Source organism: Zosterops lateralis (genome assembly GCF_965231275.1).
Source record: "Zosterops lateralis genome assembly, chromosome: 4".
NCBI classification, from domain to species: domain Eukaryota; kingdom Metazoa; phylum Chordata; class Aves; order Passeriformes; family Zosteropidae; genus Zosterops; species Zosterops lateralis.
Genome location: NC_139765.1, coordinates 22,182,244 through 22,206,483, shown reverse-complemented (window position 1 = coordinate 22,206,483; position 24,240 = coordinate 22,182,244). Strand labels below are relative to the sequence as shown.

At 43.1% G+C, this 24,240-nt stretch overlaps 1 protein-coding gene across 8 annotated transcripts in view; it reads left to right on the top strand.

Annotated features, from left to right (window-relative positions):
- The window catches only part of RBFOX2 (RNA binding fox-1 homolog 2), a gene marked incomplete at its 5' end in the record, with an annotated part of 172,613 nt that overhangs the window by 89,736 nt on the left and 58,637 nt on the right, over window positions 1-24,240 (top strand). For 6 of the 8 annotated variants that reach the window (XM_083859389.1, XM_083859387.1, XM_083859388.1 and 3 more), the window contains one exon: window positions 21,864-22,088. In XM_083859389.1, the coding sequence (XP_083715515.1) occupies window positions 21,864-22,088 (225 nt within the window). Of the gene's footprint in view, window positions 1-21,863; window positions 22,095-24,240 lie in introns of all 8 variants that reach the window. The other 2 variants (XM_083859391.1, XM_083859392.1) reach the window with 1 other exon arrangement.

Here is a 24,240-nt window from a genome sequence, read left to right as displayed (position 1 = left end):
AGACTATCCCCTGGGAATGCAAAGATTAATCTGCATCTCACTTTCCCTGATATTAGGACATAGTTTCTTGAGGTGGGGCTATGGGTTGTGTATAACTGTTGTTATGCTTAGAGATTTAACTGCTGGTTGAGAAGGGCTTACTCTTAAGGGCCTAAAAATCAGTGGGACCTATCAGAACCTGGTGAGGATTTGTAGTCTTTTTCTCTTTGCCCCCTGTGCTGAGCACTTTGAGATGCATTGTAGTAGAAGTGAACCACTGCAGGTGCTTGTAGAGCTGCCTTGGGATGGCAGAAGCTGTATTCAACATTTCTTAGGCAGGACGGAGAAAAGCAACTTGATACGGCACTGCCATTTCCTTGCGTCCCTGTTGTAGAAATAACCTCACTGCTCCCTAAGTGCATTTCTTCTGCAGGTGACTAGGTGGTTTTCCCTGGGAATTGAGAAATGAGGATGCCTAAGTTTGCTGTGATATTTGATTGCCAAGGCTGTGTAAATTTAACATACAGTTTTAATTGTATTTTAAGAACTAGTAATTTATGAAGTATCTGGATCAGTGAAGAGATTTTAGTAAGCTACCAAAAATTACAGAAGTTCAAGGTTGCAGAGGAGGGAGGCCCTTAAAACCAGCAACACCTTTCCCTCCAGGTTATTAATTCATGATGGCTCCATTGCATTTAATTAATTTTGACCAGCCTTCTACTACAAAAATCTAACACCAGTGCCATATGGGTCTGCAGTGGGTGTTTCTGTGTGTGATATTTTTTAGACATGGATTCTGGTCTTACTGACTGCTTTGGGTAAAATGCTCCATGTTCCTGTTTTAGATCCATTTCCAGCAAATGGTGTGTGCAATTGGCTGCCCTTCTGCAATGAGTTCCTTAATGTACTTACCTCCCATCTGCAGAGTCCCAGACTTCACTAGCAGGCATTCCTTGGAGGTCTGAGTACCAGGGAGGAGATGGTTAATTTGCCTCAGTCTTCTCACAAATACTATTCAAAAGGATGTAGTCAGTATTCTTTCTGTCAGACGTGTTCCCTGGAATCAGAGCAGGGAAATGTTAATTTTCCTACCAAAAGTATTTTGGTATGCTCCTGTAGAGTCACTTATGATCCTCTGCTGTGTAGGATGGCTTTTTATTGGGCTGTTGGAGGCTGTGCTGTGACCAGTGAGGGCAGGACATGTATAGGCTGGTTTTGTAGGGTTCACAGAAGCCAGAGCAATTAATACTCAACTGGAAGCTTTTGGAAAAATAGTGTGTTTTCTCTGCATGAAATAAAATGGGGCAAATGTTGTTGAACAATGTGCTTTGCTTAATGCCTGATCTCTTTCTTTTCTTTGCAAAGCTGTTCATTAAGCAATATTATTCTTGAGCTGAATTGAGAGTGATGAAGATGGTAACAGGCAGGCATTTCAATTCCAGGGCATTTCTGTATTTTAAGTCAGGAAAGAAATCTTTGCTTGTTTTCTCTATTTCTGTGGCTATTAGTGATATTCTTTAATCATGTTTGTATGTTATTTTTTTCCACAAGAAATAAAAGAAAAACAGACAACCCTCTAACCATCCCCATCAGCTTTGATGTATGTGGCACCATGATGACCCCTGCAAGTTATCAGTGGCAAAATTGGCCATCCCAGATACAACCTCTACCACTTTGACTGACTATGTAATTAGCTGTCATTTTCTGTGCAGGCCAGCTTGATCATTGTTTGCCAGTTGGTTTTGTATATTGCTGACAGCAGAGGAATAGTGATGTTTTGCATTATTAGGCTCTGGTTTAGGCTTTGGGGGTGTACACTAGTATGCAGATTTTCCCCTTTCTTCCTTCCCTGTGTGACTTCTCCTGTCTCACCTCTGCCCTCCATCACTGAAGGATGGATGGATGGATGATGCTTCTTACTCTCACTCTTTCCGCTTGATCCCTGGTCAGCAGCTTGTCCTATACAAACCATACCGTATCCATACTCTACCAGTCTCCATTCCTCTCTGGTTACGTGCCCTCCTGTTTTGGCAGATCACTTTACCATGATCACTTCAGTTTCTTCTCAGCTAATTTTTAGACCTGCTTATTCTTTGCTTCTCTTCCTCCTCTTCCTCCCTGTCCTCACTACAGTCTCCTTGTCATAGGCTTTTTTAAATCTCCACCCACTCCCTTCATTCCTCATTTAGTTTGCCTTTTCTGCTCCTATTCCAGTCATACTTGTCTGTTCTGTCTCTTTGCTCCCTGTAGCTGCCTGTGCTCAGGCTTCTTGTCTCAATTTAGTTTTCTCCTGCTGTACTTACAGGATTTTTTTCTTGGTATTTTTGGATTTGAGATGGGTAACTACTCCTTGATGTTACATCATCTCTGTAAAGGAGGTGGCGCAAAGTACTGGTGATGGATCATTTTCCTGCTGTTGGTGATCTCCAGACCTAGATCTGACATGGCCAGTATCCCCTGTGAAGCTGTGGATGATCTCCAGATGAGAGCATGAAATAACATAAAATGGGGTGCAAGCGGCACTGCCAGCTGCCCTTAATAGCATCTCTGTTTCCTGTTAGAATAAATAATACCTAAACCATTCCTGATGGTGAGTAACCTGCCTTAAAAGCATTTGCGATGCCACTGCTGGCCTTTCTGAGCATTGCTAAGTCTTTCCTAGTATCTAACATAAAGCTTGTTGCCACCATTTGTTTCTTTCTGTGGGGAATATAAAGAATGGATCAGTTCTTTCCTTTTTGGCAGGTTCTGCATACTGTTATTTCTTTCTTATCTATCTTGTAGCCGTTTTTGGCCATTGCATATGGCTTTACTGGGAGATTTAGTTGATTAAAAGTAAGACAGGTGCTGTAATTTTCCATACTTTTGTAATAATGTTGGTGAGATCTTGGTGACTAAATATAGATTACTGAAATGCTAATTTTTCTGTTAAATAAGTAGTTCTCTTAGACTTTTGAAAGTGTGTGTGGCAGTTTCCTCCTCCCTTAATCATAAACAAGACAAAATATGCCCCCTACTTTTTTCTTGGGTTGTGCTTAAGTAACAAAAGAAGTCACCAACTCCAAAATCAATTACAGATACCATTCAAATTGAATTTTCTTTTCATGCTATCTTGGAATTTTAACAATTGAAAACTGGATCCTACGACGGGAAGTAGCCAGCCTGGCTCTACCAGCTCTGCCTGTAATGGTGATTTTTTACCCTGAGTAGTCTCTAAGTACCTAACTGGAATTACACTCCAAGTAGCCTGTAATCTGAGGGTGCGTGGATACACCAAAAATGCCCAAGTAATTGCAAGGGTAATCTTTCTGGCTTCTGAAGTCTGCCCTCAGGCTGGGAGTCTTGAGTATGGTTAAAACCCTCTGAACTGTCCTCTGGTTATCCTACTTAAAATTCATAGTGTCTGCAGCTGTGGTCCTGTGGAGTTTAGGATTTCTGTGTGCTGTATATAAGTCCTGGTCTCCATGAGTTATCTGACTTGGAGGGCATATTTGACTTTCAGATAATTGCCTTTGATTAGCCAAGATGTAGATAATCAGCATTTGACCTACGCAGTGCATAGACCATCATTCACCTATCAGGTCTCACTGAAGCTCCTTATCTAGGCGTATGCTCTCCCTCCAGTCTTAATAGCAAAACCTGCTTTAAATTACTTTAAAAGATTGATTTAAAAATGCCTTGGAGAGGGGTTTGGATTTCTTACATAGTACTAGTCCTCTTTTGTCTAGTGTACCCTCTGTGAAGAATGAAACCATTAATTTGATTTGTTGTTCTTTGTAGCTTTTCTCATTTTTGCTATGGCATCCTATGAAAGGAGGTTATCAAAACTGAACAATTATGCAAAGTACTTAGGAATATTAGAGAGCAGGAGTAGGAAAGGCTTTTGTTTTTCAGTGTGCGTCCCTTCCTGTCTCTTGTAAAATATGGTTGAGATAAACAGGGCAGCAAGGGAAAGGATTTCAGTTTCAACAGGCATAGTTTTAAATCTGTTTAAACTTTAAAAGGATCCTTCCAGCCTGAACCAGGAGGTATAAGAGGAACAGCATGTTAATTTGGTAAAATAAATGAAATTATCGGTTTGTTGACTGTTGGTTGACTATAAGATATTGTGCTGTGTTAGATTTGCTTAATGCTCAAATATTTAATGAAGATTAATTTGCTTTAACTTTCCCCTTTGCCTTTCTTTGTGTGTGATGCTGTTTAATGTTGCTGCGTTAGCTTTGCAAATCCTTTCTCAGATCTGTTTCCACCCCGTTCCAGGATGAAGCATTCTGTCTTGAAGCAGTGGGAAAGGGAGGAAAAGCAGTTCTAGGGGTCCCTTTCATATCAGTTTGGTTGGGGAGGTGTTAATACTTTTTCAGAGTCACATTAGACTGTGTGATGGAGCCAAACTCTGGCAAAAAGTGTAGTGTGGTGAGATAGAGGAATGAGGAAGATGGTGACTGAAGGCTGTGGTGAGAACTTTGGACAGTTCCTTGCTCCGTGTGTCCTTTACAGGGACATGGGTGACAGACTGTGAATACACTAAGTATGACTGACGAGGTGTTGTAGTCAAGGAGAGGCTCACTCTCTTGGTGGCAGAAAGAATTTAGGTCATCTGAAGCCAGTTGCAAACATTCATCCTAAGAGAATTTTTCTGAGGGACACTAGGTCTTCAAAGCCTCTTTTGATCAAAATGCTGCAAGGGGTGTGAGAGTAAATTTATCTGGGAACATGGACTTCTGAAGGGTGGAAAAAATACTGTGGAGATCTCAGTGCTTCATCGGAAAGTGAGAGTTCTGAGTACTTTGTCTTATTCAATGAGATGAATCTAAATTGGGTTTAAGCAGATTATAGATCCATAATCTGTGTTCTCCATCAAGTCTGAAACTGTACCTTTGAGCATCCCAATGGTGACTTTGGCCCTAGACCAACTGATGGTCTTCTAACAAGCCCTGCTGTGAGGAGGTGAGAAAGGTGATGACTTCACTGTCCCTTTCAGCACAACTGTGGTTTCTCAGGAATGCTTTTTTGGTTTTTGTTAGGAGTACTCTTAATTGGTTTTGATAGTGGTGTGCTGCAGGAGTTACTGCAAGTGTTGCACAGTGGTCAAGAGAAAGCTGCACTGAAGGCTCCAGACCTGAGCATCTCTCAGCATGTTCAGATCCTTGCCTGCCTGGCCCTCCTGCCTGCCAGCTCGAACCCTGATGAGTGGCTGGGGTCCTGCTTGGCAGCTGACATGGCCAAGAACACATCTCCCAACCAGACCTCTGCTTAAAACAGAAGTGTATAGAAAGCCGGTGGCCTTTTTTTTCTCAGTGGGTAGGTAGGAAATTTTGAGCCATGTTATTTGTAACACAAAGAATAGCTAGAACTGAGTAATAGGAATTTCCTAATGTTTTGGAGGAGCATAGAGGAAGATAAATTTCATTCTTTAGGGCATTTGTAGAGGGCTGTAGTGGCTTCAAAAGTGTAGTAGGCCTCTAGGTTAGCTGTGAGGCTCTGCATGTCACTATACAATTATTCTGAGATCCTCTCTGGCCTAAATCTAGGAGAAAAGAATCTGATGGCAGGAAAGAACCACGTTTGATGGACATGGCTTAAATGCAGGGTTGTGATGAGCCTCCTGGCTACTGTTCAGACAATCCCAGCAGAAGAGTGTTCCTGTAGCCAATCATAAAACCTTAAAATCATGGGATGATTTGGGTTGGAAGGGATCTTTAAAGGTTATCTAGTTCAACCCCTCTGAAATGAGCAGGGACATCTTCAAGAATTCAGCTGTGAAGTGGTTCAGGAATTGCCTTCAGCTGTGTCTGTCCCAAATTTTTGCCAGGGAATTACTGTGCCTATGTGAGCTGCTCCTGTGCCCTCATGTGAGGTCAACTCTGTTAGAAGTTAGCTCTTTCAGAAGTGCATGGAGATGAGTTTGTTGATTAGGTGTGATGGTGGTACCCAGCAGAAGCAGAGCACAAAACCTTTTCCTTTGTGATCATTTAAGATCAACCATGGCTGTAAAGTAGAAGTGGTCCTTGTGCCCTGTGGTGCCAAATACTGAGATACTGAAAAGGCTTTGTGTCCTAGACTTGCAAGAGGAAGCTAAAAGAGCAATTTTCATTGTAAAGAATTTAAAGAAAGTTTTTCAGGTGTATCAGTCTTCCTGTGAATTGTCTTCTGTTAACAATATATTGGCTGTGGGCTATTACTCATGCTGTTGTTGGTCACTTTTGAACATAAATGCTATCTAAAAATTTAATAGGACAGATATAAAGCTCAGTTTGTGGTGATGGGAGGCTCAGATCCCATCAAATGAGGTAGAGTTAAAACCAAGTGTTTATGGCTCATGCTGAAAAACATTTCTCAGGTTTGACAGTGATGTCTGTGGGCTGTGCTGGCCCATCTAGGAGATGAGACCGTGGAGCCCATACAGCAAGCTGGGTCTCTAAGTTCCCAAGCTGAGTGTGTTGGGTTGCAGACGGACATCTGTTTTCAAAGAGCATCTTTGTAGGACAGAGGAACTCCCTGTCTGTCTATTCCATGCAGTAGCTTCAGACTGAGGCAAAATTATTCCGGTTTCTTATGTCCTCATTGCTTCGCATTGAAAATTCTACATCTTAAAAAGAAAAATGCACTTTTGCTTTCTTGTTTCAGTTAATTGGGCTAGCTCTTAATATGTTGAGGATTATCGTCTGAACCACTTACATACTCGTGCTGCAGGATCTCCTTCCTCCATCACCTCAGTGTTACATGTTTTGCACATTGTATTTCTTAAAAGAGGCCGTAGCACCTTTGAAAATTAGAAGAAGGATAGAGTCTGGTCAAGTCTTGTGGTGTTTTAGGTCAGCTGTCAGTGACAGTAACCCGATCTATAGCAAATCTTTCCCTCCCTCTCCCCAGGGTGCCTGCTCTATCCTTTGCATGCCAGTGAAGCCGATATGATCCAAATTAACTTTTTTGTCTGTTTGCATTTATTTTCTGAGTCATGAGAGATCCTCAGGAGCCACAGAATTAAATGTTGTTTTCCTTTCTAACGCTTTTTGTATGGTATCAAAAATGTATTTTTAAAATTCATTCATAGGATCAGATGCTGTTTTTTTCCATGTTAACATGCTGCTGGGTATGCAGCGCATCATGGAAATAACATGGAGCTGCACAGTCAGCAGAGGAGTGCTCATTATTTTGATGTCTGCTGTAAAATGGTGGCTCCTGCTCTAAATTACTCGGTGAGATAATTGCTCATCTTCCAAGATGTTTTCCCTTCTCTATGTATGAGGTCTTTTAATAGATAGTAAAGTGCAAGATGTTTTTTGGGCCGGGTTGCATCTGACTTCTGACTGGATCCTTTAGTTTCAGTGATATATGAAGGACAGCTGGGGTGGTAGTTAGAAGCAGAGATGTAAAATCCCAGGACTCACTGCTGGTAAAGCAGCAGGATTGTTATCAGTCTCTGAATTACACTGCTGTGACTGCTGTTTTATGCTTTTATGTAAACAGCATCTTTTTGGTGGTGTGGCTGATGGCCTGTCTTGACCAAGGGATGCTGCTGCTCTTTCAGGAGCAGAAGGGACGGAGGGTGGCGGCAGGCGATTGATCCACCTATTCAGTAGGCAGGTGCTCTTCCTTGAAATGCTGTCTGAAAAGAAGTTTTGCTGTTTGACAGTTCAGTATTTCACTTTGGAGCCATTTCGTGCCACAGAGCAGGAGAATGGGAGAGAATTTTGTTAATATGAAACTGGCCATCCCAGGAAGGCTGCCCAGCCCATGGGGGATGCATTGGTCTCTCCCCTTGGCTATGAGGACCAGGGAGGAAATAGCAGGAGCTTTGACTTGCAGTAGAAAACTCACTGAGTGTGCTGCAGGGCCCTTCCTGCGCATGGAAAAGACCTGGCTGTTCTCCTTCAAAGGTCTAAAAGCAGCTGAAATGAGACTCAGGGGAATTTAGCAGTTTAATCCAAGACAGCATCTGCAGACCTTGCTGAGTTGTCGCATACCCTTGCACGCTCCCTGCTGTGCCTAAGCCGTTGACAGAGCTGATCCATTTGGTGCCCATCTTGTACCTTGAGATGGGCCAGGATCCAGGTATGAAGAGTGCCTTCTAATACAGTCCAAGAGGCACCTTTGACAGCATGTGGCATGTTGTGATTGCAGTTTGGTTACTGTCATCTTTTAAATGATGGTTGGTGGGCGCCAGTAAAGGCAGATACTACTTTCTTTCTTTATACTGTTAATTAAAGCTTTTACCTGGAAAGGAGATGCCATGGTGCAGCTCACTTAGCCAGGGCAGACTAGCTTGTGTCTGTCGTTCAGGATAACCCTTTAGCTGCTGTTCGTGAAGGTATCTTTTTGGCTTCCTTTCACTCAGAGTAGGTTTATTTGTTCTCTGAAGCCTTCTCCATATACTGTGTGAGCAGCAAATATCTTAGATCTTTTGAATCCAGGCAGATATGCAGTGGAGGCTGCTACAAAAGATATTTTTTTAGTCTGGTTGCAGATTTCATCACCCTATAGATTATATCCTGAATAAATGTCTTTATATGTGATTTTGATTTTCTGCTGAGTATTAGTTACCCCCTGAAATTATCTTTAAAACCCAAGAAGTTTAGAGGTGACAGCATAGCTAAGGTCCTACTTATAAGTCCCAAGCTTTTATCACTGTCAGAGTCATAATAGCCCCCAGTACATGAATGACAAGCAGGTGATAGCTGAGAGTAAATGAATGGGTTTTCTGTTACATCCTAAACTTGATTTCTGGCTGATTTTATTTGTGCTAGTGATGGCCAAACTGTGTACATCTGTTAGCATCCCACTGAGAGGCCAGTGAAGCTGCTCACACCCAAGAAATGCCTGAATAAATGCACTGCTGAAATTAAGGGAAGTAGTTGTGGGGGGTAAAGACAGATTGTCACATGCTGTTTCTCAACCAGGTGCTGGTTGATCTTTGGGTTTGGTGATCTTAGGTTTTTTCTCTTTTAAGGTGCAATATTAAAAGATTTAAGACCCTGTGGGGTTTTCAAGCAAATTATTTTCTTCCCGAGTATGAGGACCCAAGAGGCAGAAGCCCCAGGAGAGGTAAAAACAAACCATGAGCTGTGTTCTGCACCTCTGTGGAAAGCAGAGTACCTTGTTACTTCTTTTACAGGTGTTTTTGTTTGTTTGGAAAGTAACTGGAGGTGTGTCCATGAATATTTGAGGTTGCCAGGTGCCTGTTGAAGGCTGGAGGGAAGTAGAGCCAAGGAAGGGCAGGCTGTGTGGGAGCCAGAGGGGCAGAACAGGGAGCAGCCCTGGCCCTGTGTGGTTGTCTCATCCCTCTTATGGTAGTAGACTTCTTATTGGGATGAATGTGGTTTGAAATATTTATTGCCCTGTTTAAATATTTATTGCTGCAAAGGCAGTGCAGCCTGATGGCAGCAGTGGAGCCTCAAGGGACAGGGGCCACAACAGTCCCTGGCACTTCCTTTCAGTAATATGGTTAAAAAAAAATTAAAATATATGTGTATATATATATAAATATTCGGGCATTCCCCCACTGCAAGATTGACAGGAGCACTCAGGCATATGTCCCAGTGTTTCCTCTTTGTGTCAGAGACTTTTATTTGTTCTCAGGCTCATATGCTTAGGTGCTGCTCTTGGTTGCCAGATGCTAATGCTTTTTTTTCAGGCTTGTATCCTGGAGTGAGTGGCTTTGTTTAGCCTGATACTGTGAGTGTGAAAGAGGATGTACAGAAGGGCAAACTGACTAGCTTAAAAGGGTTTAAGTTTTGCTTAGCCTGTTTTTTTGTCTTTCTGTAGGTGTGCAAGGTGAGGGGAAGAAAAAGGACCTTTAATGCACTTGGCTGTGGAAGGTGGGGATATGGTGAGAATTATGGAGGGGTAAACTTCTCGGGAGCCCATGTAGTACTATATTAAGGGAGCTGCAGATGCTGACAGACGTTCCCTGGCATGAGATGCTCTTATATCAATTTAGCTTTTATGGTTTATTTAGCTTCAGTAAAATAGAGCAGTTTAAAAGTAGGACTACCAGTGATACACAGTAGTTTAATGTGAATATTTTGCAGGTTGCAACTATTAAACCAGCACATGCTTTGTGTGTCCCAGGGCATTAACATGGTGATGGCAAGGGAGAGCAGCATGTTTCCAATAGTGCTGCTGAGTGTGAGGGCTGCAGGAGCTGCTATAGTGATAGCCAGTCCAGGAAGAGGCACTTGAAAGGTGGTCAGATGTGCCGCTGATCTTGAGCTTTACCTGTGAGCTGTGTAGGTGGCCTATATAGGGAAGAGTCTATACTGATTCGTGGTTACAGCAGGAATGTGGTAAACATACATTAGCTGGAAGGCATGGGGAAAAGAGGCTTTAAAAGGATTTTGTAACAATGGGAAAATCTTTTCTGAGATAGTCGACAAGTTCACTGTGTATGAATCTGCTTTATGCTGGCTTATGTGGGGATGCCCTAGAAGTTAAGTACAAGTGAAGCAGTTAGTGGCAATTGCATATGCTAAATGCCCATGTAGCCTCTTGTTCTGCAGTGAAGTGGCGTTCAGGTGCATTTTGAAGTTGCGCTTAATGTAGCATAACTGTGAGCTGCTGTGAGAAGAGCAGGCCCCCTTTCTCTGTGCTCTGGCCATACGCTCAGCCTCCTCACCACGTTGGGCATTGTGCTTAAGCAGATATAAAACAAGACAGTTGAGTTTATGACCAAACAGATGACTTGTTTGGATTAATTTTCTGGCAATGGCTGTGGTGTGACTGGATCTCACAACAGCCAGGGAGGGGAAGTGCAGCCCCTGATTCCAAGGCCAGTTGGTAGTTTGTCATATTAGGTGGTACACAAAATTGCACCTATACTTTTCAATAACTTGTTCCTCTCCATGAGATGAGGTCATTATGCTTATAAATGTGTATGCTGCTTAATTTAATCAGCTTTAATTTATATGCATTGACTTCCACCAGCTCTTGTTAGCTTTCCAGGATACTGTCCTATAGGTCTGGCTTTAGATTGTCTCTTCTGGCTGTACCTGCATTGTAGTCCATTATGTCTCACTCAGGTTACCTCTATTTTGGGTGACATAATGTTTTCAGCACAAAGACAGGAAAAGATAGAAAAGACTGAGTCCTTCACACTAGCTGAATTAATGACTGTCATTTAGAAATGAGTAAACAAAATGAAATGGACTCTTTTACCAGTGCTGAATTTATTAGACTCAGCTTTTGGCTATTTGTTTTCTTGATTATTTTTAAAATTAGATTAAATATTATTAGCATCTACTTTATTTTCCTCACAATTAATATACTTTAATAAAATAATCAGTTGCCTTTAAAAAAAAAAATGATGAGCAAAATAAATTGGGCTTTTCAAGGTTTTCAGTGTACAGCCATGTGGCTTTTTCCAATCTTGGGGTCATTTCTCTAGCTCTTTCCTGTTCCCTTTTGAATTTTTAATTCCATATTTAAAATTTGCATATTGAAGCATGTATCTTATTTTTCATTTGGCTAAGGCCATATACCCAAGTAGTAATGCTTCCCATACCCTCAGGTTGGTAATATACCTGGAAGCTGTAGTCACTTTCTCACTGTACCAGGCTGCTGCAGTGGTGAGTTGCTTCTCTATGACTGTGCTCCTTTCCAGAACCTCTGCTTTCCAGGACACAGTGGAGGCTTTTTTAAAAATGGAAAACTCGGAACAAATGGAACTCTTGGAACAAATGACTAGCAAGAGATAGGAGAATGCTGGAATGGAAAGTAACTGTGGGAAGAAATCTGTGTTTTTAAACCGTCAAATTTCTGTTCTGAAATGTGTGCCAAGTCAGTCACAGACTTCCTCCACCCTGCACCCTGAGAGAAGCTTGATATAACGTTGTTGCTGTGTGACTGAGTCCTGGTACTCGAGTCTCAGATGGGTCCCGTTTGCCTCATATCATCTCCAGTCTTCTGTACTGAATTCTGAGCATACAAATGATAGGCCAGTGGCAGTAAAAATATGACAGGGCTGAGACGTTTAGCTGCTTGCATGAAAAAAACCCCAGAGCCTCAAGAGGAGCTCTGGTTTTGTGTTTAAATATGCTGCATATGTCTCGTTCTCCACCTTTGCTTCAGAGTCACGTCCGAACATGTGGCTCCTTGCTATGGTTTCTGCCAGCTCTGCAGTTCTTTCCAAAGCATTCAGCGCTCTCCAGTTGATTCCAGATGTGTTCTCCCCTTCCTGGTGCTTTCTCCCTTCTTCCTCCTCCTGCTCTGGCAGCAGAGTCAGGGCTGCTTTTTTTTCTTGTGTGGTGCTGGAGTTAGTGCAGGCAGGCAGGAAGACTTCCCTGTTGTCCACTGAAATCTGGGGAATTGAAGGGGCCAGTATAAGTGAAGATGCCTGACAGGGCTTTGAGGTTTGTCCTTCCTCCAGGAGCCAAGTCAGCTCAGAGCAGCCCCTTTGCACAGTTCACTACTTCCTTCAGCTCATTGCCCTCACAGCAGGGGAGAGAAGGACAGGAAAGCCTGATACCAAAAGTGATCTTCAAAATCACTATAGTGATTTTCTCTATATATTTCCAGTGCTAAAAGAGCACTGGAAATATATAGAGAGATCTGGAAGAGTCTGTTCCAGATAGCTGTGTCACATAGCGAGGGCTTTGAGAAATCCTTGTCACTGAAGTAGATACAAATCTTTCTAAGGGGCTGGGTGAGCTTCATGAGGACTTAAACATTCAGGAAAGCCATCTGAATTCTTGAGGTATAACTCTCCACACTCACTGAGAATTTGGTGATGTACTTGGAGATATGCAGAGTAACAGTCCATTTGCAGAGCAGAGACGTGGTGAAAAATTGCTTATCTGTCTAACTAGGTCGTTGATTGGGGTTGGAGAAGCAGATACTGGTTTTCTGAAATATGTCAGCTGGAGAGTTACCCTCTCCCTTGAAACAAAGCTGTTTGAAGTGAATAATCTGATTGCAGAATTAGCTAAGGAGACAGTAACTGTGACACTATCTTGCCAGCCTGGTCAAGAGATACTGTGGGACCAGGTGGTATTTTCTTCCCTGTTATATTTCCATGTTCTGTAGCCCTTCTTTTTCTAAGGAGCACGAGGAACCACTGGTTAGCTGTCGAGAGTAAGGCAGAGAACCAGCACAGGCAGAGTTCCTCTGTGCCATCTAAAGTATCACATAGTGCCCCGGTGTCCTGCTGCAACCACGGACCTCTCCTGAAAAGCAGTTTTACCCATTCCTTCCCCACCACTGGCCTCTGGTTTCAGCTGCTTCCCTGAGAGAGGATCCATAGTCATGCAATTGAGAGTGTGATTTGTTTGCTAATCTGCTGAATGGCTGATGGCAGCTAGCTTGGATTGAACATACGTGACACATCTGCAGCACACTGTTCCTTAGCTGTGACTCATTTCAATTCTGGTCCCAGAGAAGGAACTTAGCCCTCTTTGCCTGACAGATGAGTAATTCCCTTTGTGCGGGGACATGCTTCTGCTGCCCATGATGCCCACTGGATTAATGGAGCACTTGATTTGTAGTATTTTGAGACATTATTTTCATGTTGATTTATTTAAAGTTAGTTGTCTTATGGAAATCTTTTTTTTCCCCAAGAATGCTTGACTATGAATATTAAGTGGAAAATAGTCACTTGAATAGTTGCAGAGCTGGGAAGAACACAACCAGGTTAGGTGCTAAAAGGGACCAGTCTGGACCAAAAAATTGAGCTTGAGCTTTTCTCTTAATTGCTGGCTTTGTTGCTGAGGATTTATCAGTCTTGGTGACTTTTTCCTTTGTTCTCCACCCTTAATCCCATCTCCCCAGTAATTCTCAGAGGTAGTTAAATTCCTAATATGGAATGCAAATAGACGTTGAGACCTTGATGTCTCTCGAAGCACAATTCTCTCTAATCAACCCCAGAGAGGATGAATGGATTGAGAGCATTCGTTGAGGATGCCTTTGTGCCAGTAACATTAACCTTTTTTTTTTTCCTCTGAGTGGGGAATAATGTAGATTTCAGGAGCAGAAACCAGTGCTTTTTAAAATCTGAAGAGTATGTTTCTGATTGGTAAGTAGATGTGGCCCTGGGCCTTGTTAATGTTGTATAACTCTAAAGCTTTAGCTGTATCCAACAGGAAGCCTCTTTGCAGGTGGCCCAAAAGCATCTTACCAAGTGTGCATGCATTCAGCACTGAGAGCCTGTGCTTGTGCATAGGGGTAGAGCAAAAGTTGGCCATTACTGGAAGTGATGATAGCATAGGGGTGAGTGAGTGCTTCCTGTGTACAACAGTAAGATAAGACTATAACTTTCTTTCATCCTTTCCTACAAAAGGGGGGCTTGAACTTCTTTTCCATAAAGTTCTTAAATGCATTTAAAAAAAAAAAAGGCCAGCTGCTTTATTTTACGGAACACTTTTGGTAGCCTGGAAAGATAGCGTGTGTATGGGAAGGTAGGTTGTTCTTCCCTTGCTTTACATATCTAGGAAGGGGAAGATTAGATAATCTAGTGTAAGCTTGCACCAGGAAGTTGAAGGAGACATGCCTTTAAATGGTTAGCTGGATGCAAGTGTGAGTGCAGGCATCTCTTTTTAGATTTTTTTTTTTAATCTGCTGCGAGATTAGTTTATTGAGGCTTAACTTAACCCAGTCCAAAAGTGTTGTGGTTTGAAAGCAAAATGAATGAGAGGCTCCAAGTCAGAGATATAATTTAATAAGAAGAAAGGTAAAAAGGTAAAAGTAGAATAAAATAAATGCAATAACACAAAGGATCACTGACAGAGTCAGAATACAACCTGAGCAGGATGGTGGAAGCAGTCCAGGTGAGGTGCTCTTCCTGAAGCAGTGATCCTGTAGAAAGGTCTGGTAGCCCTGCTCCTCTGGGAATCCAGTGGATAAGTGCTGCTAGCACGGTCCCACATACCAGCTTATATCCAGGTGAGAATGCTTGGCTCCTCCCCCTGGGCAGAGCATCTCACAATAGGATGAGGAGGGTGAAGTGGGTCCTTGATGGCCCATTAAACAGAGATAACCCCTGGAGGGAGTTACCTGTGACTCATGGGCCAGGCGTTAATGGGCCATTAGCAGAAGAGGCAGAGGCTTGGGAAAACACTGCCCCACCTGGTTTCAAAAGTTCATGAAGATGGTGATAGAATAAATACTTTGTGTACATCCTACACTGCAACCCAGGACAAAAAGGCGTTTCCTGAATGATTACGTCTGATTTAAGTTTTTAAAAGTGTACTCATGAACTTAACTTCCTTTTATTTTAACAAAACTACCATAAAATTCCAGCAGGTGTTTCCAGAACTACCTAGATTTAGAGTTTGCCTTTGGGAGGATTCAGGAGGAATTGCTCTCATACCCATGACAGTAGAGTCAAAATCCAGCATCCTTTTCTATTACCATGGTGTGTCATAGATCAAATAAAGATCAAGCTCCAGATGTGCAGATGAAATACAGAATCTCATATTACTGTGATTCTCTTCAAGGTGCTTCTATGATGAACCCACACTAAGAAAGAGTGTTGATCTTGTCAGTCTGTATCCCAGACACACAGGCATGTCAGTCTTGCTCTCTGGAGTTATAGAAAATGCCTTTGTAGTGTGGAGAGTGGGTATCAGGTTAAGGTCACATACCCCTCTCAATCCAGGAGCAGGTTTGTACAAAGATGAAGGATATGAGATGGTTATATCCTTTGTATATATCTTTTTCAGCCTCAGATTTCTTTTCTGTAGGCATTTTACCCACTCTTCCCATTCAGAAACTAATTTGTAATGAAATGGCCACAGTGGGAAAAGTGTTATTGCCGTGTTTTGGGATAGAGAGCTTGTAGTGTGTTTGTGGGCACCTGCAGGGTTGCAATGGCCAAGTCACTGTTTTAGGGTGTCTGGGGCATTGGAAACCCATGACTTCATCATTCTATATATCACTTTGTCTAGTGTTTGAGTATCTTCATGGCCTTAAAGAGCAAAAGCACAGTTTTAAAAACCCAGGCATAGGTTCGGTGGATGAGAGCCACCTGTGTAGGGTGGAATTTATCTTTGGTGTAATGAATGCCCCAACCTGTGTGTTTTTTCTGCAAGGCATAATGCTGGAGTTCCTGGTGGGTGTGGGGAGCATCATTCACACTGCTTTGTATCCATTCCCATTTCCAAAGAAAATGCTTGTTGAGACATTTGTTATCAGCGGACAAAATGTGGGATTGCCTGTGGAGAGAGTTAATGCATGCTGGAGGCTGCAGCTCCCTGGCAGCCTGAGCTCATCCAAGTGCTTTTGCCCATGGCCCTTCCCTCCCCAGCTTCTCCACCCCCTGTCCTTTCTGGCTCTGGTTCTCCTCCAGCTCCTTGCCAAGCTGTTTCGACGCTCTTAATTGGGAAAAAAACTAACCTGGCAATAAAAAGTGAGTAATTTTTTTTTCCTGGGATATGTGCTGAAAGGGCTCAGTGGTGAGCAGGCTGGCAGAGGAGAGGGGGCAGGAGTGCACAGCTGGAGGTGGGCTGGTGGCAGCTCCAACCAGAGCCCCTCTAAAGCTGCAGCTGGGAACTGGGAAGGGAGACTGTTAGAAGGGGCTGGGAAAGAGACCCTGCTACTGCAGCTTTTTTGTTGATCTCTGAGAAGAGGAGGGGGGGAAAATACAGCCCATTATTAATTAATTAATTTAATTAATTAAACATGTCTAAGCAAAAGCCTTGTATGGTAAGCCCTTTCTCTCCTGTCTGTGTACAGCCAGGAAGCAGTGCTTTGCATGTGTGATGTTTGCATCCCTGACAGGAGGCTGTGACCTGGGTTCTAGGAGTGACAGCACAGTCCCTGCATTCCCCTCACTCAGAAGAATCCCTTTCTTAGAAAGAGCTGAGGGTGGGAAGCAGCTCCAGGTTCCTGCAAGGCTCTTCAGATCCCAGCTCCAAACATTTTTGCTGTTATAGGTTAGTGCAGACAGCAGACAGTTGTAGCCTGGAATTCTGGTCTTCACAAACAGGTTAATTGCCTCTGTTAGCTGCAAGTCAGTTGCATCAAGGATTCATAAAATTAGTTCAGTGAAGACGTGTATTAGAAACCCCATTCCACTAATAGGCTTATACTCACATCTATCCCAGTGATTTGGGGGTTAGCAGAGTTCAAAGGCATTTTTAAGAGATTATTTGATGTTTATATGCCCTACCATTTCCCTGCTCTTTTCTGTGATGCTGATGACTCACAGTAGGGTTATGGATAGCACAGGCGAGTTACCTTGTGGCAGTTTGCCACAGAAACTGTGCAAGTTTAGAAATGTACAGAAATTGTACTTGTTTAGCTTTACCAGGAGTAAAATTTTTATTAGGCTTTACTATCTATGCATGTTATGGCATAGCAATACAGAAGAGATCTGGAGCTGCATTGCTATAAGGCTCCTTTCGTATCTCTCTACTTACGTGCATTTCTCTAATAAGGAAAACAAAACGACTCTTTCACAGAACAGACTGATCTTTGACAGATTTATGGAAGCAGGAGGCCTTTGTGTGCATTTCTGGTGTTCGCTCTTGGCGCTGCAGTGCCGTGATCTTGGATCACCACCTGCTGTCTGCTGTAAGAATTCATCTTGTGTCACATTTGCTGAACCACATTGCTTCTTGTTGAGTTGTTGTCCCCAGCTCCCACCCTTCTGCAAGGTAGCACCACGTGTGCTTACTCATCAGTTACTCATCGTTCCTCCGCTTAGCTTGGAGCTGCAAAGTTCATTAATTAACTTAAAACTGCATAAGCTCTTAGAAGTGTGTCCCCATTAGGGATTTTTCACTGCTTTAGCTAATCTGTTTTTTAAACATGTAGGCAAACTCCTGACTTAAGGAGGAAAATTGGCACCTGCAAGGATGAGACTGGATCTTTGTAGGGCTGAGAATAGGGACCTGAAAGCAGAGCCCAGATGGGTAACCGTATCCTTCCTGTGCCCTGAGGGCTTGGGTGCTCATGAATCAGATGCCAGCATTTTTCAAGGTGGCAGCTGCTTTGAATTCCTACCTGATGTGAATGAATGATTTCTGTAGCAACAGCAACAGAAGGAATAAAAACCACAGGAATTACTGCTTTTCTTTGAACTATAGGTTAACATATATCATACAGAAGTGGTTTTTTTTGTTTGTTTGTTGTTGGTGTTTTGTGTTTCTTTTTCCTTTGGGTATTTTTTTGGGGGGGTGGGGGTGGGGTTTATTTATTTTTAAGGAGTACAGGTTTATTACACTGTTTCACTTCCACTGAACAATCTGAGCATGGGATGGCAGCTGTCATGGTTGGTGCATGGCAGCACAAACTGGCAGAGCTAATCAGTTAATCTGGAACTGCCAAAATTATTCCTGCAACCAAGTGTCCCTCACACTCGCCTCCTGGAGACTGCCAGCCTGATGCATTGTGACCAAGAAAAGTATCTGTCTACACCCTGACATTGATTAAAATTTACTTCATACCATCACAGAAATTAAAGATGGTAGTAGTTTTTGTGGGGAGCTGCACCCAGGTTTTCCTAGTCCTATGGTGGCATCCTTGTGTACATTTGGGGATGGTGACTGCTCTTGGACATGCCTGTCTGGGTTTCTTGTTGCATCTGAGTAAATTTTTAAGATGTCTTGGTGAGCTTAAACAGGCAGGACTGGCAGTGCAGTGAAGGATGTCAAGATTGGGTAGACAAAATATTTCCCTTTACCCAGAAATTCAAGGGGGTTCTTCATGCTCTCTGTATCTCCTGAGAAGTGTTGAGAAGAAGCACCCATGACTGACAGAATTTTACGTGGTGGTTTAGAAGTAGGGAAAGGAGTTCAGGTTCTATGTTTGAAGATTATTGGGATTTTTGTGTGTTTGTGTGTTCTGTGTTAGCTCTTGAAAATAAGAAGTATTGTGTAAATGTTGAAATTTGATAGAATAACAGAAGAGGTAGAATCTCCTCTGGGTTTGGAGGATCTCAATATGCTGAAACCTGCAGAGATCTCATCAGGAGTCCTTTTCTATTGATGCTAGTGGAAACAGAGAAAAAAGTAATTCTAAAGCATCAAAGGAAATTAAAAATTTAAAAAAATCAGATGGGAAATATGTCCATAATTATATAAAGAGAAAAATATTTGAGATACAGATACTCCATGGGATGATGAAACCTGGACAAATATAATAATGATAGATTTCCAGATAACCTGAGACATTAAATGAAGGATGCATTTGTACTAAAAGATAGGATTTTTGTACGTTAGTATGATTTGAGGAGTGGAGGAGTGACAACGGTATTAAAAACATTTTATTCTGCACCAGAAATCCTTCTTTGAAAAATCTTAGGAAGGTCAGAGAGAAGTAATAAATAAAGTTACCAGGATATTTTGGCTTGAGAGGTGTGATTAAACTCAAAATAAATATTTATTATCAAAATGCCACAAGCAACAGAGGAGAGAGTAAGCATTTTTCATCTTTCAAACATTTGTAGATAATTGAAGAAGGGAGAGAAATTATTTAAAAGGTTGAAGTGCATTTCAACTGAAAGCAACAGTATTAACTGAGGGGTAAAAACACTGAAAATAAGATTATATAAGGTTCATGGGATGACATTTTAAACAGTCTAAGAGTGAGGGTGAATGCTGGACTATGTCCTTTGGGGAGCAGCCCTGCACTTGTGACAGGATGGCAGAATAGGTTTTGTTTGGGGCTAATCAGCATTCTCTTCCTCTGACCTGGGATGCTGCTGGTTTGTTCTGAGAAGACTGGAAATAGTTTCTGCTCCTCCATTTTTCCTGTGGAAAAATTTTTCTTTGAAAAGAAAAAGTCAGTGTAATGTAAGAAAGTGGGGCAGACAATGTGGGCTGTTCAGAAGAATGCAGACAATCAAATACAATGAAATATTGTAAACAGAAGAGCTTGGAAAGGAGACAGTATGTGGACAGAATGAAGTTGTCATATCAGGGGATTACAGTCTGAGCAGGTGAGCAGTAGGGTTGCTGATACCTGGTTTGCAGTGGGATGGCCATCATTCTGCCTGTCCTGCCTCCTGCTTTAGAGTCACAAGTGGCTTGCTTTGTAGCTGAGAATAGCAAAGGAATGAGCAGAACTGGAGGGCTGGTGGAGCTGCCCTCCTTTTTTGAGGGGGAAACAAAAATCCTGTCCTGCTTTCGAAAATGTGCTTGGTGTATGAAAAAACCTCTGCAGAGCTGCAAGCACGCGACTCAGGGCTGCAACTGCTTGGGGGAGTGCGTCCAAGGAGCTGAGCACTGGCCACGGGTGGCATGCTTGCCTGAATTTTTCTCTCTCAGATAAGGCTGCAGAGTTTGTGTTCCTGCAGGCAGCAAGGCTGGACTTGAAACTGCCCCTTCTTCAGCATGGGCCAAGGCTGCAGCTCGGCTCTGCTAAGTGGTATTGAATGCCCTTCCCTCTCCTTCTCCCCAGCTGCGGGAGCACGTGGCCACGTGGCCCCCAGGGGAAACAGACCAGATAGACTAATGTCAGAGCAAATTTGGGATTCAGCCACTGTCTGAATGACCCAGTGCTGGCTGGAGGTGCACTGCGTTTATCATTGTTTCCTCTGCCTGGAAGGGAAAGCTGCAGGTAGGCTGATGAAGGGACTGAAAGGTTTGTCCGGCTTCTTTGGAGGTCCGTCAGCCCCTGCATGCTCTCTGCTGAAAGGCTGCTTGGTAATTCCCACTCTGCCTTTCCTATCCACAGGATAAGGTCTGTTTCGATTTACTCCATTGATTTAAGCATGCTGGTGTCAGAATAGCCTCGAGCACCTCCAGGCTTTGTGGGGGAGGACCCAGGGCTGGAGCAGCAGCCAAAATTTAAAATCAGGATTAGTCTGTTGACATGCACATAAATCAAACAGCCCTCCTATCATAAATCTTTTCTGTGGATTTTTTTTCTGCTGCGGCAGTGAAAGCAGTAGGAGTGATGCAGCAGCCTGGGCTTCCCAGGGTTGGGCTTCAATGTCAAGGCTGTTCTCCTTCGCCCCAGGTGGCTGAATGCAGTTCTCCCCTTGGTGAGATCCCTGCAGAGGCTGCATGGCTGCATGTTTTTTCATTTCCTTCTTGTGGTTTTCTGACATGGTGGGGTAGCATTTTTATTGTCTTCTGGGGATATCTTTTGCATGGTCAGTTCTTGGTTTCTGAGTCATCTGATCGGTGTTAGCTACATCTAAGACAGTGCTAAAAGCTTCTAAAGAGTCCACTATGCAAGAGGTCTTTGTGGGATACCTTAAGCTGAGGGAGGAGTAGGTAATTAATGCCTTGTGTGATTGTACTGATGCTCAGGATTGGGAAAGAGTGACTGTGCAGCTGGCTTGGGATCTCAGCTTGTTTTGTACAGCTCTTTGGTGTCTTCATGCTTGCGCCAGCGTGAAGAAGCAAATGGGATATTCCAGCAACAGATACCTGTGCTCTGTATGCAGTGCTGCCAGGGCAAAGGAGGGGGCTTCTGCACAGATGGATTTTAAAAACTGTACTTTTTATCACTGTAACATAAAAGAGAGGTGTGTGCTCTGAACCACGCGGTGTGCTTGCTTGTGGACTTGCTTGTGAGCAATGAGGGTCAGGCTGGAGGAGATGGACCCAGTTAATGGTACTTTAGGGATGTTGAGAAACGTTATTCTTCTGTGTTTCCTTCTCTGTTCCAATGTGTGAGTGCCTCTTCCCTCTTCTGAAATAACGCCTTACTGTGTGTAAAGCTTTGTGTGAGATCACAGGGGTGTGCAGTTTGCAAACCCTGTAATATGTTCACTATATGCCACCCAGTAGCAAGAAAATTGCCCTGAAAAGATTAAGAAAACAGTGTCATGGCTCAGAGGAGCAAAACATGCACTTTTTGATAGGAGAGATTATAGAAGACTGTGGAATACTATGGTGACGGTGGGTGGGATATTCACCTGAATGTGTGTGTTGTTTCTCAGGCTGATATTTTGGTTTATCTTCTGTAGTATAAAGCTGTTTTCTCCTTTTTCCTTTCTTAAGGGTAACCAGGAGCCATCAGCAACTCCTGATGCAATGGTGCAGCCATTCACCACAATCCCATTTCCGCCACCCCCCCAGAATGGGATTCCCACAGAGTATGGGGTGCCACACACTCAGGACTATGCAGGCCAGACCAGCGAACACAATCTGACACTCTACGGAAGCACGCAGCCGCATGGAGAGCAGAGCACGAACACAGCCAGCACGCAGAATGGATCTCTTGCAGTAAGTGTACGAGGATGCCCAGCCAGAACAGCACAATGCTTTGGGGAAAAGTAGCCACTAATTAGATTGCTGTTTCTCAAGTGTGCAGCAAACCAGCAGTTGACTTGAAAGGAGAGAATTATAAACAAAATGTGGCTTCTGTCCTTCCATTACTGGGTTTCCCCTTTTGCATGTTCCCCTTTTAAATTAGTGCCTGCTGAGAGCAGTAGTACTTGAAATCATGATCATGGTGATTTTACCATGGTGGCATTGTCTGAAGACAATCTCTTACAAAAGTGTCAATTACTTTCTGTTAATTGGTGAAATGTTGAAATAGATGTGATGGAGGCAAATTCTGGAGGGTTGGCAGTACAAAGAATTAGGGTGAGCACATGCATTTTATGTGTAATCCCAATGTGGATTTGTTTTCAGGAAGCTAACAGAGTAGAAAATTATTTTTCTTTGACTTTCTGAAGACAGCAAGGAGCTTCATGGAGCAAGGATAGGAGATGAGCTCTTAGCTACTGGTCTTCCATTTGCCAAACCAAGATTTTCATCATCTTATATATTTTCTTTCTTCTTTTCATGGCCTGAAACTGGCACTGGGCAACATGCTGGCAGATTATCCCAGGAAAAGCTTTATCCACCCCTTAAGCCACTTGTTAAGACTTAACTTCTTAATAGAGAGCCTTATGGTGAGAGCCTTCGACGCTCGGGGTGGATTTAATCTGTTAATGCTTTCAGTTTTACTTGTAGTTGGTGTTTGGCTTGTAGAGATTATTTTTTTTTCCCTGGTAAGTACTGAATGAGTTCAGTGCCAACAATTGGAAGAACTGATAGTGCCAGCTCAAGTGTTCATGGTTCCTGATGTGTACTTCTGCTCCTTTTGCAATGGGCAGTGGCTGCATGGTTGGCGCCGTTGGTCATGACTTTGATAAGATATCATTGATTTCTTCTTGGGAATGCCACAACTTCAGCATCTTGAGGAAGAAAAAGAGTACAAACTCTGTAAGGCACATTGGTAATGTATAATAGGAACATAGGGTGCCTTGCTTGGCAAAAAACAGTAAATAAGGAAAGACCAGGCAGGAAATAAAACAGAGCTGATGCAGTGTGCAGAAGTGCAGGTCATTGTTTTAGCACCAGATTATCTGATACCATTCCAACCCATAAGATTTGGGTTTCCCATCTCCAACATGCAACTGTCTCAGGCACTGCCAGTTGGATGAGGAAGCTGGAAACAGGGAATAAAAAATAGGGCAGTGGCTTTCCCCATGTGTTTTTGCTGTTCCCATCCTTGTCCGGAGCTTAAGAGCATTTCTTTTTAATGGAAGTTATGTGAGCCTTGGCCTTGGATGTAAGCTCTTGCCAGCCTTCCTGTTCCTCTTCCATATTAGGAACCATCTCTGTGGCTCTGCAGGGCAGAGCTCTGTGTTTCTTCAACTAATGCTGGCTCCAGGGAGCCCACAGCCTGTGGCTAGCCTGCAAGGAGGGATTGGGAGCCCATCTGTGTGGGAGGGAGTGTTGCTGGGAGACTGCTGGCAGGCAGTGGTGTTGCCAGGAGTCCGTGGAAGGAGTCTGACTGGCAGGGGTTATCCAAGAAAAAGGCTGAATAACACACAGCACTTGTACTGGCTGTTGGAAACAGGTGTGCACATCTGGAGTGACTGTTTGATGTGGTTGAAGACGTGCAAGCTGAGCATGCAGAGTCAGGCATGTGGCCATAGCTGGCTGGGAAAGAGTAAAGGCACACACCAAGGGTCTTGCTGTGGCTGCTATGGCTGGGACTGATCAAACCCAGAGGATCCCAAATGGTGGCACATGAAGAAAACTGTGGGAGCAGGGTAAAAGTGCCTCAACAAGGGGCTTTTCCACACACCAGACTTTCACATCCACTGCATCCTGGATCTTTTAAGTCTCTTTATCTTTCCATCTAGGACTCCTCTATGAAGTTATTTTGATTCTGTGGGCTGCCTTAGGATGTAATTCCTTGTAACTTTTCGCAGTATGCTGATTAATGATGTAGGACCTAGGGAAAGCAAGAAGGCTCAGTAGTTACTCAAGTTAAAAAATGCTATTGAAATACAGCAGAACAGGTTGCTTATTTAATCTTAAACATCTACAGCTAACGTTAAGCATTTTGTCCATCCTGTCAGCTGGCTATTACTTGTTT